This window comes from Haemaphysalis longicornis, unplaced genomic scaffold (assembly GCF_048455015.1).
Source record: "Haemaphysalis longicornis isolate Haplotype H1 unplaced genomic scaffold, Haemaphysalis longicornis Haplotype H1 scaffold_10, whole genome shotgun sequence".
In the NCBI taxonomy this organism is placed as follows: Eukaryota; Metazoa; Arthropoda; class Arachnida; order Ixodida; family Ixodidae; genus Haemaphysalis; species Haemaphysalis longicornis.
Window position 1 is genome coordinate 60969591 of NW_027526204.1, and position 12185 is coordinate 60981775.

The 12185-nt window shown below is 47.7% G+C and overlaps 1 protein-coding gene across 3 annotated transcripts in view; it reads left to right on the plus strand.

Annotated features, from left to right (window-relative positions):
- Positions 1 to 12185, plus strand: part of LOC144158623 (uncharacterized) — a 141308-nt gene that overhangs the window by 35737 nt on the left and 93386 nt on the right. For all 3 annotated transcript variants that reach the window (XM_077689640.1, XM_077689639.1, XM_077689641.1), the window contains exon 2: positions 8602 to 8806. In XM_077689640.1, the coding sequence (XP_077545766.1) occupies positions 8648 to 8806 (159 nt within the window). In that variant the 5' untranslated portion in view covers positions 8602 to 8647. The remainder of the gene's footprint in view (positions 1 to 8601; positions 8807 to 12185) is intronic.

Below are 12185 nucleotides of genomic sequence, written 5' to 3' on the forward strand. Positions count from 1 at the left end.
CTCGTCGTCCAACGACGCCGAAAAAAGAGAGAGGGGGGATTTGGGGAGAGAGGTAGCAACAAACACGCTCTCGGCGAGGTGAGGTGAAGGTTTGCAAAAAAGAGAGAGAAAAAAAAAGGAAAAAGACAACGCAAAACAAAAACAAACCTAAACATGCAGAAAAGAGAGAGGAGTACACAACTCTTTCAAAAACACTGTCCTCCATCGTTCGTCAGCTTGTAGAACGAGTGGCAGGTAGCGCCCGCTTCAGAGGGGGGCCGCTCTGCTTAAGAAACGAAAGCGCAAAGCAGTAACAGGGACCCTCTCACACCATCACTGGGAGGCACAGAATTCTAATGGTCACTGACCTTACGGGAAGAGTTTACAGGAAGCGGTCGCAGCCGCACACATATCTCAGTGACGCCAAACCTACAAAACAAACAGGCAGGCTCGTTAAGAGTGTAGGTTTGGCGTCACTGAGATATGTGTGCGGCTGCGACCGCTTCCTGTAAACTCTTCCCGTAAGGTCAGTGACCATTAGAATTCTGTGCCTCCCAGTGATGGTGTGAGAGGGTCCCTGTTACTGCTTTGCGCTTTCGTTTCTTAAGCAGAGCGGCCCCCCTCTGAAGCGGGCGCTACCTGCCACTCGTTCTACAAGCTGACGAACGATGGAGGACAGTGTTTTTGAAAGAGTTGTGTACTCCTCTCTCTTTTCTGCATGTTTAGGTTTGTTTTTGTTTTGCGTTGTCTTTTTCCTTTTTTTTTCTCTCTCTTTTTTGCAAACCTTCACCTCACCTCGCCGAGAGCGTGTTTGTTGCTACCTCTCTCCCCAAATCCCCCCTCTCTCTTTTTTCGGCGTCGTTGGACGACGAGCTTATAAATACGTGCACAGAAATACGAAATGTTGTCTTGAGAAAGATCGGCATCCGATCGAAACGTCGACCAATAAACAGTTTTGTTAGAAGCTATACCCATTTTTTACTATATATATATATATATATATATATATATAGCGAATCAAATAAGGGTTGGCAGTCAAGAAAACTTCGGAAAGCAAAGGGGAGGATGTGGTAGGTCCTTAAAACAGATAAAGAATTTGGAAAGAAAGAAAGTGGAGAAAAAATGCCCGCCAGGTGGGATCCGAACCCACGACCTCCAAGAACCCATGACCTGGCCAAGTTCTTTATGAAATGCTCTGGAGGTCGTGGGTTCGGATCCCACCTGGCGGGAATTTTTTCTCCACTTTCTTTCTTTCCAAATTCTTTATCTGTTTCAATGACGTACCACATCCTCCCCTTTGCTTTCCGAGGTTTTCTTGACTACAAACCCTTACTTCTATATATATGTATATATATATATATATGGTGAAATGTGGGATTTTAGTGTTCGTGCGCGCAACGTGGAGTGTCGGAATGACTCAATGGCCAACGCCTTATCTGAGAAAGCGCGGTAAAGTGTGAATGACGGGCGGGACCGACGACGAGAACTAAGAAGACGGAGGCACGCGAAGGAAGAGCGGGAAAAAAACTGAGCTGCTCGTTCCCGTGTTCTTGGACCTCCGTGCCGGCGAGTGGACCAGGCGCACCTCTCGTTCCTGAGTTCTCGGACCTTCGGGCCGGCGAGCTGGCCTGGAGTACCACTCATTCCTGTGGTCGTTGACCTCCGGGCCGGGGAGCGGCCCTGGCGTACCTCCCCCGGGCCCGTCCCTAAGGAACACGACGACAGCCCCGGTGCCTGCATGCCTCGCTGCGTAAATCGGAGCCCGGGAGCGCTCGAGGCGTGTCATCAACGCAACCCGACGCCATGTGCGCTTCGCGGCGTATTCCCGACGAACACCGCCGACGGTCTTGCCCGGTCACTGATCCCAGAGGCATCCGCACCTGGACCGGGGTGGGGTGAGACGCCGGCGGGACATTTTCTGCACAGTTTTGTGGCTGCAACTTTCCGGGTGTCCTGCGAGGTAGTCGCAAGTGTGCTGTTCGGCGGGTTTTGCGTAATTGGAAATACAGGTGATGGTGATGGGTGTCGAAACCGGTCGTTAGGTCTGGTGCGAGGTGCTGGTTGGACCTCTGACCTTTACAATATATATATATATATATATATATATATATATATATATATATATATATATATATATATATATATATATATATATATATATATATATATATATAGCAGAACAGAGAGATACGGGACGAGGGACTCGGTAAAGATACAACCTTGATATATATATATATATATATATATATATTACCCAATTCTAACGCGCACCCGATTTTCCAGGCAAAAAACCGAAAAAACTTGCACCTCCGATTGGAACCCGCAAGAAACTTTGTGAGGAAGAAAAACGAATGCGAGAGAAACGGGCGATTTATTCCCCGAAGTAGTCTCACTCATCTCACTCCTCGTCGCCCTCCGAGAACTCCCTGTCGCCTTCCGCTGACCGCAACATCTCGTCATCGGTGCAGTCAAGCGCGTTCGCGACGCCACACTTCTGAAAGAACGTTCAACTATGTTCGAGGGGGTCGTGGCCCACGCCCCGCACGCCCATCCCGCGAGCTTCTCCAGAGGCGTACGCTTCAGCCAACCGCTCGTTGTGAACGCGTGGGAGCCGCTCGTAAGCCGTGGAAGAGGCACACCTTCATTGCCGCTTCTGCCATTGCTGTTATCAAGCGCGCAAGTTGAATAATTTGACGATTTGTGTGAACGCCGATAAAAGAGCCTAGGCACCTAGATCCGAAAAATTGTTGCTAAAAGCTTTGGCGCCATCTTGAGATGGCGATGGGTGGAACGAAATTTCAGCTGTTTTGGCTGTTTCGGTTTCGTATCCGATTCTAACGCGCATGCGATTTTTGGGCCTATCTTTGCGAAAAAAAGGTGCGCGTTAGAATCGGGTAAGTACGGTATATCAAAGTTGCAGTCGTTATTGCCAGTGCTATTGAGCTGTTTTGTGAGTGTGCTATGTTGCCGAATGCGGCAAGATAGTCATTTTTGCGATACAGGGATAAAGTGAGAAAGAAAGTCGAGACAAAATACGCTGTTTTTCGGAAGCGGGAATCAAACGGTGCACTACCAATTGCGCTATTCCCCTGCGACTTCTCTCGACTTCAGCGTGGGGGTTTATATTTAAAACTGCTCAGATGCCAGTAAACTAGCGCCGCCCTTGGACCACCGCGGGAGGCGTGGAACGCCTTGATTTTTCCCAGCGGCCACCACAGAAGACGTAGTCGTACGTTGGGGATAGCTAATGTCATTTCCGTACTACTGAATCCGGAACCCTCGTATTGGATTTTGCAGAACAGAAACATACGGTGCGAAGGATTCCGGAAAGACCATATATCGAAATTGCACTCCCTATTGCCAGGGCTGTTCGGCTGCTTTATATATACCGCATTTTCACGATTATAAGCACTCCCCGGTTCTAAGCACCCTCCCCTACTTCCAGAAAAAATATTTGAAAAGGCAGTTTTCTTGCGAATATAAGCACCCCTTTTACTGCGAGGAATTGCGCGCCTACCTCGCCGCCAACTGCGTTTGCTGGCTGTGTTCATTAGCCGGAGCTGTCAAAGTGGCGCAGTCTGTTTTTTCGTGCGCGTCCAGCTGAGCTGGTGGCATGAGCGCGCGCCCGCTGAGGTTCACCGGCTGCGACTCCTGTTGCTGCGTTCCAACACGACACATCATAAAACACAACGCGACGGGAAAGCTGCAGAAAGCGCCCCCATCAACCCTCAAGGTGGATTATTTCACACACATGGAAGCGGGTCCAAGTTGACGTTGTGGCCAAGTTCTTTATGAAATGTTAGATTGCACACCACTTCGATGGAACAGAAGATGCCGTGTTGTGGGCTACAAGGAGCAACAGCTCATCCCTTGTTACACAATCGAAGGGTAGTGAGAGTGACTGAGAATCAGACGTAGACTCTGGGTTCACTGTCCGTCTCTATGTTTTTTGTTGTGGGCTGTATAAAACTTTCCTTGCGTCTGTCCAGCCTAGCTACCACAGGGAATAGTATGTGGGTTGTATGTGTGGGTGGGGAGGGTCATTTTATATTTTTCGAATCTAAGTAGCCCCCTCCCTTTCGGCAACGCGATCTCAGAAAAAACGGGGTGCTTCAAATTGAATAAATACGGTATATACAGAATAGAATAGAAATAGAAATGGCAGAGCTGCCCAAATTGATGAACAAAAGCAAGACTGCTGACATTCCTGTATTCAATGTTGCAAACATTGAAACAGAATTGAAGCACGGAGGAAGTTTAAAAGCGACTAGGAGGAAGCTCACTATTTGCATAAATAGAATGCATGTACTCCGGCACGCCAGTGGTAAGATAACAAACAATATAGATGACATATTAAAAATAGCCGAGGAATTCAACACAAAACTGTTCAGTTCTTCCCCTTAAGAGACAAGTTTTTCCTCAACTGGGGTCGTTCAGGTTCCGCCGGCTACGGCAGATGAGGTCGCAACGGCGCTGTAAGCAATGAACAACGGCAATGCTGCAGGAGACGACGGCTTTACTGCTGATATATTGCGCCTCGGAGGCCTCGTTGTGCTAACAAAGCTTGCAGCGCTATTCTCGCAGTGCTTGATTTCTTCAATGGTGCCAAAGCCGTGGAAGAATGCGAATGTAGTTCTTCTAAACAAAAAAGGTGATGCCAAAGAGCTTAAAAATTTCAGACCCATCAGCCTGCTGTCAGTTATCTATAAATTATTTGCAAAAATGGTCTTTAATCCTATAAGTGCCACTTTACACTTTACACAGCCACGAGAACAGGCCGGTTTGAAAAGGTTTCTCAAGTTCAGACCATATTCAGGCTAGCAAACACGTAATCGAAAAGTGTTCAGAGTATAACGCACCGCTGTATATGACATTCATAGATTATCAATAAGCATTTGCCTCAGTTCTAACATTTGCAGTAATGAATTCTTTACGGGATCGCGGCGTCGACGAGACATACATTGCTCTCTTCAAAGATGTATACGATGGATGCACGGGAACTCTATGGCTCCATCGCGGAACTTGCGAATTTCCTATAAAAAAGGATGTCCGGCAAGAGGACACAATATCACCACAATTATTTACAGCCTGCCGGGAGGGTGCGTTCAGAAAGCTTAAGTGGAGGAATACCGGGTTCCGAATCAATGGGGAATATCTCCGCCGCCTTAGGTTTGCCGATGACATTGTCCTGTTCAGTCAAAGCAGCCAGGATTTGCAGCGCATGCTTTGCCAATTGTGCTTGGCAAGTATCGCTGAAGGTGTAAAAATAAACACGAAAAAAATCGAAAGTACTGCCCAATCAGCATGCCAAGGCACATGGCTTTAAGGTGGGTAATAAAGTCTTGGAAACAGTAGGCAAATACGTATGTCTTGGGTAAGTCATAGCTACTGATCCACACCATGAAAGGGAAATTACCTGCAGAATAAGCATAGGAGGGGGGCTGCTTCTGGTAATATTCAAGATATCCTGACTAGTACGCTTCCTCTGTGACCCAAAAAGCCTGTATTTAATCGATGCCTTCTTCCAGTAATGACTTAGGGCGCCCAAACTTGTGATCTCACCAAACGACTTTAAAGGAAACTTAGATCGGCCCAACGGGCCGTGGAACGGAGAATACTAGAGGTGACACTGAGAGATAAGAAAACAGCCGCGTGGATAATCGAACAGACTATGTGGAGGACATTCTAGTTCTAATTAAGCGAAGGAAATGGGCATGGGCGGGTCACGTAAAGCGTACGAGGGACAACAGGTGGACCATTCGTTTAACAGAGTGGCTGCCAATAGCCTGCACACTCAAGAGGGATCGGCCGAAGATTCGATAGAAAGATGAGCTGCGAAAATTCGGGGGGGGGGGGGGAGCATAGACTCAGCAAACACTCGATGGCTTAACGGGGTATTCTTGGGATAGAGAGCTTTTGTCATGCATTGGACACAGCTAGGCTAATGAATATATATATATATATATATATATATATATATATATATATATATATATATATATATATATATATATATATATATATATATATATATATATATATATATATATGTGTGTGTGTGTGTGTGTGTGTGTGTGTGTGTGTGTGTGTGTGCAGCTTCTCAGGGCTGTAACAAGCGTTCGTAAAATTCGAAGTAAATGAGAAAATAATAATGTAGTGCAGGGGGCAATCTCGTTGTTATAACACAAACATTTCCATAAAAAGAACCAGCGAAACTAAACTATTAAAACAAATCTTGTGCTGGTGTCCGCCGTCGAGATTTTCGCCAGTCAGTCAACTTTCACACGTGGCACACACGATCACGACAAACACACATGGAAGCCTAAACCTGTCAGCGTAACCACGTTGGCGATCCACTGCTGAGTGGGAGCAGAGAACGCCTGTGCACTGCCCCTGCGAATGCTGAGGAACAAGAGGAGACGCAAATGAGGGGAGGAGAAAGCGACTGTGCACAGGCGCTGGAGGGCAAAGAAACGAAAGATCAGACGGAGAAGAAAGCTGTGCCGTAGAGAACCGATTGAGCGGGCTCAACGTCCTCGTAACAGGCCCGTGCACTTTCATTTCATCCACCGATGGGTCGCGCGCATCGCTGGGTCGTCGGATAGCGCGGGTGAGGCATGAAACCGCGTCGGGTAGGCCAGGTTTTTAATGCATTGATTCTACGGGGATCTCGCCGGGACTCGAGTAGTCCGTCGTAAAACCGTGGTTGTCGTAAAACCCGGGGACATAGAACCGGGGCTCCACTGTGTATGTGTACTGTCGGGAAGTGTGAGGGATTTCCAGTTTCGGTGCCATTGTATGTTCTGACAAGTTCGGAGGAAAAGAAAGATTCATGTCACTACGAGATGGTATCTTTTCTGAGAAGACACGAAAAATACCGGGTGTCATCATTGCCGGGAAATTGTTTACCTCCAAACAACATGCGTCTAATCGTGCGTTGTGTGCCTTGAACTAAAATTTGCTCGCAGGAATGCTAGGCGGACACTTCCCTTTCTTTTTTTGTAAATAACGGCCTAACGCAAATTCGTTTAAACTAAGCTTACCCTAGATTCTTAGAAAAATGCTAACAGTGTACCAAAGAACGCTCTTGCCTTTCTTGCAAACACCTGCAGCCGATCCTTTAAAGTTACCAGTAGTGCACGCGCAACAGAACACGGACGGACATATTTCGGACGATTTAGCATATTTGGTGAAGTAGACAGTATGAACGAAGGTAAGGAAGTATAGGACAACGTGAACAGTTTTATGTGCAGCGAGTGGTTAAAGACGGTAGTCTTTCTTGGGCACTGTTAACCCGGAGATAATAATATAGCTGTCAGCCTGTCCCGCGATTGAGCCTTCAATCAAAAGCTAAAATAATACTTGAACAAAGGTTTATACAGGCAAAACCTTTCCAAACCCCTAAATCTGGAGGCACACTTCATATTTTTTAATATTTTACACCAAAAGGAAAGATTAGGCATAGTTTAGGTGAAATATCATTACATAAGGTGTATTTGCGGCGTTCTTTTAAATAAAATTACGTCGGTGCTGGGATTTGTGACAGCAAAAAAAATATAGTTTAAAACAATGTTTTAACCTAAAATTGCAAAAATCTCTCGCGCCTGGGTCTAGAACTCGTGGTGCATTCCAAAAAAATAACCATCTTCCCGTAGGGGAACCCTGAGTAGTATGCGAAGCAGCTATGGGGTCGACTGAAGTTCCCATTAGTTTTCAGTTCGTCGTTTCCGTTGACGTTCAGCTTCGCGTGCCTTCGTTGTATCGGTAGCTTCTTGACGTAGTTTGAATGAGTGAAGGACATAAGGCGCGTTCGTAGCACATGCTCCCGTCTCGGTTTGTAGCGCAGTGGGAAGAGCGCCACGTACCTCCCGTTGCGGCCAGAGAGTCGTGGGACCGAAACCGGGCGCCTCCTATTTCTTTTTATAGTGTACTGCGCTGACGTCAGCCCAAACGCTGACGGGGCTGAAGAGACGCGCATGCGCAGTAGAGTGCGGACGGCGGACAACGACCACGAGGGAGGGAGGGACACAGCCCCGAGCATGAGGTGCTTCGTATCTAAAAGTCCAACAGTAATGGAAGGTTCCGGCATGTGGCGTGTAGCAAATTAAGAAGAGGGGAAGGCGGGAAGCGGCACGATGCACAATAGCATCGTCGGCATAAGGGGTTCGAGCACATCGAATAAAGAAGCACGGTCGCTCTGTCTAGGGCTCTGGGTCGTGACTCGCGCTACCTTCCGCGACATAGTGCTCGAGCAGGGGAACTTCGTGAAATATAGTTGACTTGAGCAATCCTCCACCGTGTTTATCGGGGGAGGAGCGAAACGGAACGGGAAAAGCGTGACAGGTGGGCAGCAAAGAGAAAAGAGGCATCTTCGCGGCCGGGGCAGTTGCAGACTATCGTCTTTCGACGACATTTTAAGCGAAGTGAGGAGTTACACGGCCAATGTTTCCTGGTGCGTGGTTGAGTGGCGGCGGTCAGGATTTTACTGTATGCCGAAACCCATGGATGTGAATGCTACCCACAAACAACACCCAGTTTTACCGTTGCCTTTTACCGCTGCATGGAGAGGAGAAGACGCTTTCCCAAAGAATGGATTCTTCAAAAGTATCGCGTCTGTTGCAGGTCACCCACACCTATACCGAAATCATCTCACTAAGGCTGACGTGCGATGGGGAGCTTACTCCTGCCGGCTGAAGTTGCCTCTTACGTGCTAAAATGGGGCCCTCTCCTCATGGTGCTTCTGTTCGGCTTGCCTCAGACCGATCAGAACAACTTCCCCAAGCTTCGCAGGGGCCCCTGCTTTACCCTGCTGGACATCGTTCACTTGGTGAGTTTGTACATTCAGCACTCTAATCATGTTTTCCCTGTGAGCCAGTGTTGCCTACCTTAGCCGGGAAGAGAGTTGGGAGACATAGAGTTTCATACTAATATACACTAGAGGGAAATCTGGCGCCACCGTCTAGGGGAGCCGCGCTTCGGCGAGCGTTCCGTCATATACGGGGCAGGCACGTTTCACTTGTCCTTGGCATGGCTCACGAACAGGCTGAAAAGTCGCCTCTGGCTGCAAAAATGCAACAATATTACTGCATAAGGTTCATCAAATTTGTTCTATCATTATAAAATTAAAGCTCGAGAAAGATGTATTTGTCAGGGATAATTTAGAAGCTTCATGAAAGCTGAATAAAAAAAAAACAATGTTACACGTTTTTGGTGATTTTGGCTTCAAGACGAAAAAGAAGTCATGTGGCTAACCAAGCCAAGGAGGCGAGGAACGTCGCCAGCTGCAATGGCGCCGCACACGGCAACACGCGAATGCAGCGCCAGATTTCCCTGTAGTATAAATAAGTACGAAACCCTATGGTTGGGAGGCTATTAATGGCGAGATTTGATGGCCTTGTGGCGCAGAAAAGCCGGCGGAGTTGACAGTGAGTGAAAAATCCCGTAGCGCCAGCTTGCGGCGCATACTGAAACGCCAGGGATCGTAAGGCGCTGCTCTGTCATATGGCATTAGAACAGGAGCGAAACGTTTGAACGCTCGTTGGCGCCGCTGCGGTTAGCAAGGTACGAAAACGTCAGAACTAGTGCGTGATTATCCGCAGCGCGCACTCGCTTGCGATACACGTGATACATGCGTTGCCGTAAATCTGGGTCGTATGTATGTTGGTTATTCCAGTCTTTATCTCTTTGCACGAAGAGTAAATGTAAATGAGCTGAAGTACGGTCGGCTGAAGGATAAACTGCTCTACCATGGCTCGTGCGGCATGAAGTCCGGTTGACGGGACCGACAGCAGATGAAGAACGCGAAGCGCGAGAGGGTTTACGAAAAAGGAAAAGGCGAGAGATCTTGCGTCGTGAGGCTAAGGTTTTAGGATTTGCGCGGTATTTGAAGGTGGATACGCTTGGGCAACATGGATAGTGTAATAAATAAACCTCATCCCACGGTTTTGAACGGCTTAGAGTTTGCATGTATGAGTAGATTAAAAGGGGCCCTAATTGCTCATGCGTATTCCAGCTCAGGCCTAACTAGTGTTAAGTGTAAGCTGAGGTTTTTAGTTAAGGGGGAGAAAGTTTCAAATTTCATCGCAAGTAGCCAAGTGCACGGTTATCGTCATTAGCAACGTGCGAGACGGGCGGTGAACAAGAAAGAGTGGAAGTTATGTTGATGGCTAGGTATTCATAAGTTCTTAGCGAAAAAATTTTACAGCTGCTAATTATGTAAATTGTTTGGTTTGACTGTTCGCCATGAAGTGAGATGAGAACAGTATGTATGTATGTATGTATGTATGTCTGTATGTATGTATGTATGTATGTACGCATCTATGTATGTATGTATGTATGTATGTATGTATGTATGTATGTATGTATGTATGTATGTATGTATGTATGATGTATGTATGTATGTATGTATGCATGCACAAGTGCCTGCAAAAGTAATTGGAACCAGGATTCGAGAATTTAGTGAAGTTTTCTTCATGAAGTGTTTTTGATGTAGCTTTTGCAAGTGTACTTGAGGCTGGTCTTGTACAATACAACATTCCTAGATAACGGCGAGCGGCACTTTATGGGCGCAACCATACCAGTAGTTGCTGTGACACAAACAGCGATCCTCAACAAACATTTTGTTGTGGTTTGTTGCAAAGGAAAACGAAAGAAAGTGCACTGGGGATATTTTTGAGCTCGGCAGGGAGCTCACCTGCATACAACCCAGTGCGGGGGAAGGTAAGTAGAGGGGGAGGGAAAAAATAAAGTGGAGTGTTAGAGAAATAAAGAACGATATAAAGAGAGGAGAAAGAATAAGATATAGTGCTGTCTGTCCGAGGACATCAGTCAGTAACACTGCAGTGCGGGCTGCAGCCGCTGCGTGAGGCCAGTTGTTTCAGTTAATGGAGTAGATGTGCGAACCCTTTCGGTTGGGCTGCGGAAGGCCCCTTAGGGAACCGAAGGTCCCCCTTGCCGGTGCTAGAAGGCCTTGACGCTGGGGCGCACAGTGGAGCTCTGCTCTCGGCGCCGCGACAGTACCTGACCTATTTGGAACAGCTTCCATATGAAATGTGGACTGACGGCGGAACTCATGGCTTCCAGCAATGAGTTACTCATGTCGTAGAATGCCCTATTTACTTTGTGGGAACAATTGCGCCACGATTCGACATCCATTTAAATGCGAAGGTGGGAATGTACGTAGCTAAAGAAAGCGATGGTACCATCCTGACGTTAGGCCTAGCTTCACCCTTTGAGCTCTGCCATCGTCAACCAGTAAGTACCCAGATAGTGACGTACAATTATTTGGAGGTTGCTTTGCACCACGTATAGGCCCAACGACATGGGCGCGTAATTCCGAAGCACTCGCGCATCGACGTAACCAAGCGTAGAAGTACGCACTGTCGCGAACTGTAGGCCGGGACGGGTGACCAACCCCATGACAGCAGCCGCAACCATGCCTGCGGCCGTACAGCACCCCTGAAACCTCTGGCACTGCTTCAACCGAAGCTTGTCTTTACTATTTCTGATCGTTAACTTGCCCTAAGGGAATAACAAAAGAACAAGGACGTTCTTATCCTCCTAGACGAAAGAAACAATTGGGGGTCGTGTGGAAGTGGAAAACTCCTCCAGCGAAATTCTATAAGCATGGGTGATTAAACCAGGTTGCAGAGGAGTTACCAGTAAAGAGAGAGAGTGTGACTCTGCGTACCCCTCTTGCTACAGAGCACGTGCGCACCGAGCTACTGCGCCAAACAAAGGTCTAGCGATAACGGCGGGTAGGGGCGCTGGTTGTGCGTGCGGGGGGAGCAGTGTCAACGTGGCAATGGCAAACGCCGGCTGCACGTTACTTCGAAATTGTAAGGCTACGCTTTAACGTGCCTCCGAGGTGCAGACAGCTTAAGATCAGCGGTGCCGCTAGCAAGAGCGCATAATAAAAAGACATTAGTGAACCATTTAAACAGTTGCACATGTGGTAACACCGGTCGCACGTTACAGCTTCGCTGGTTAACCATTCGAGCTAAGTGCATGGGCGATTTCTTTCCTCGCAACTTATTTCAACGAAGGAAGAAATACAGAGAATTCACAGTACCCCGTTATCCCCAGCCACTCTGCGGGCTGTGTGCGTTCAGATGGTGGGCGCAACTTGCTTGAGCGCGCAGTGCGCGCAGGTGCGGTACGCGGGAATTTTCTAGCAGGTGCAGTGCTCAGGAATTGCAGTGCGCGAA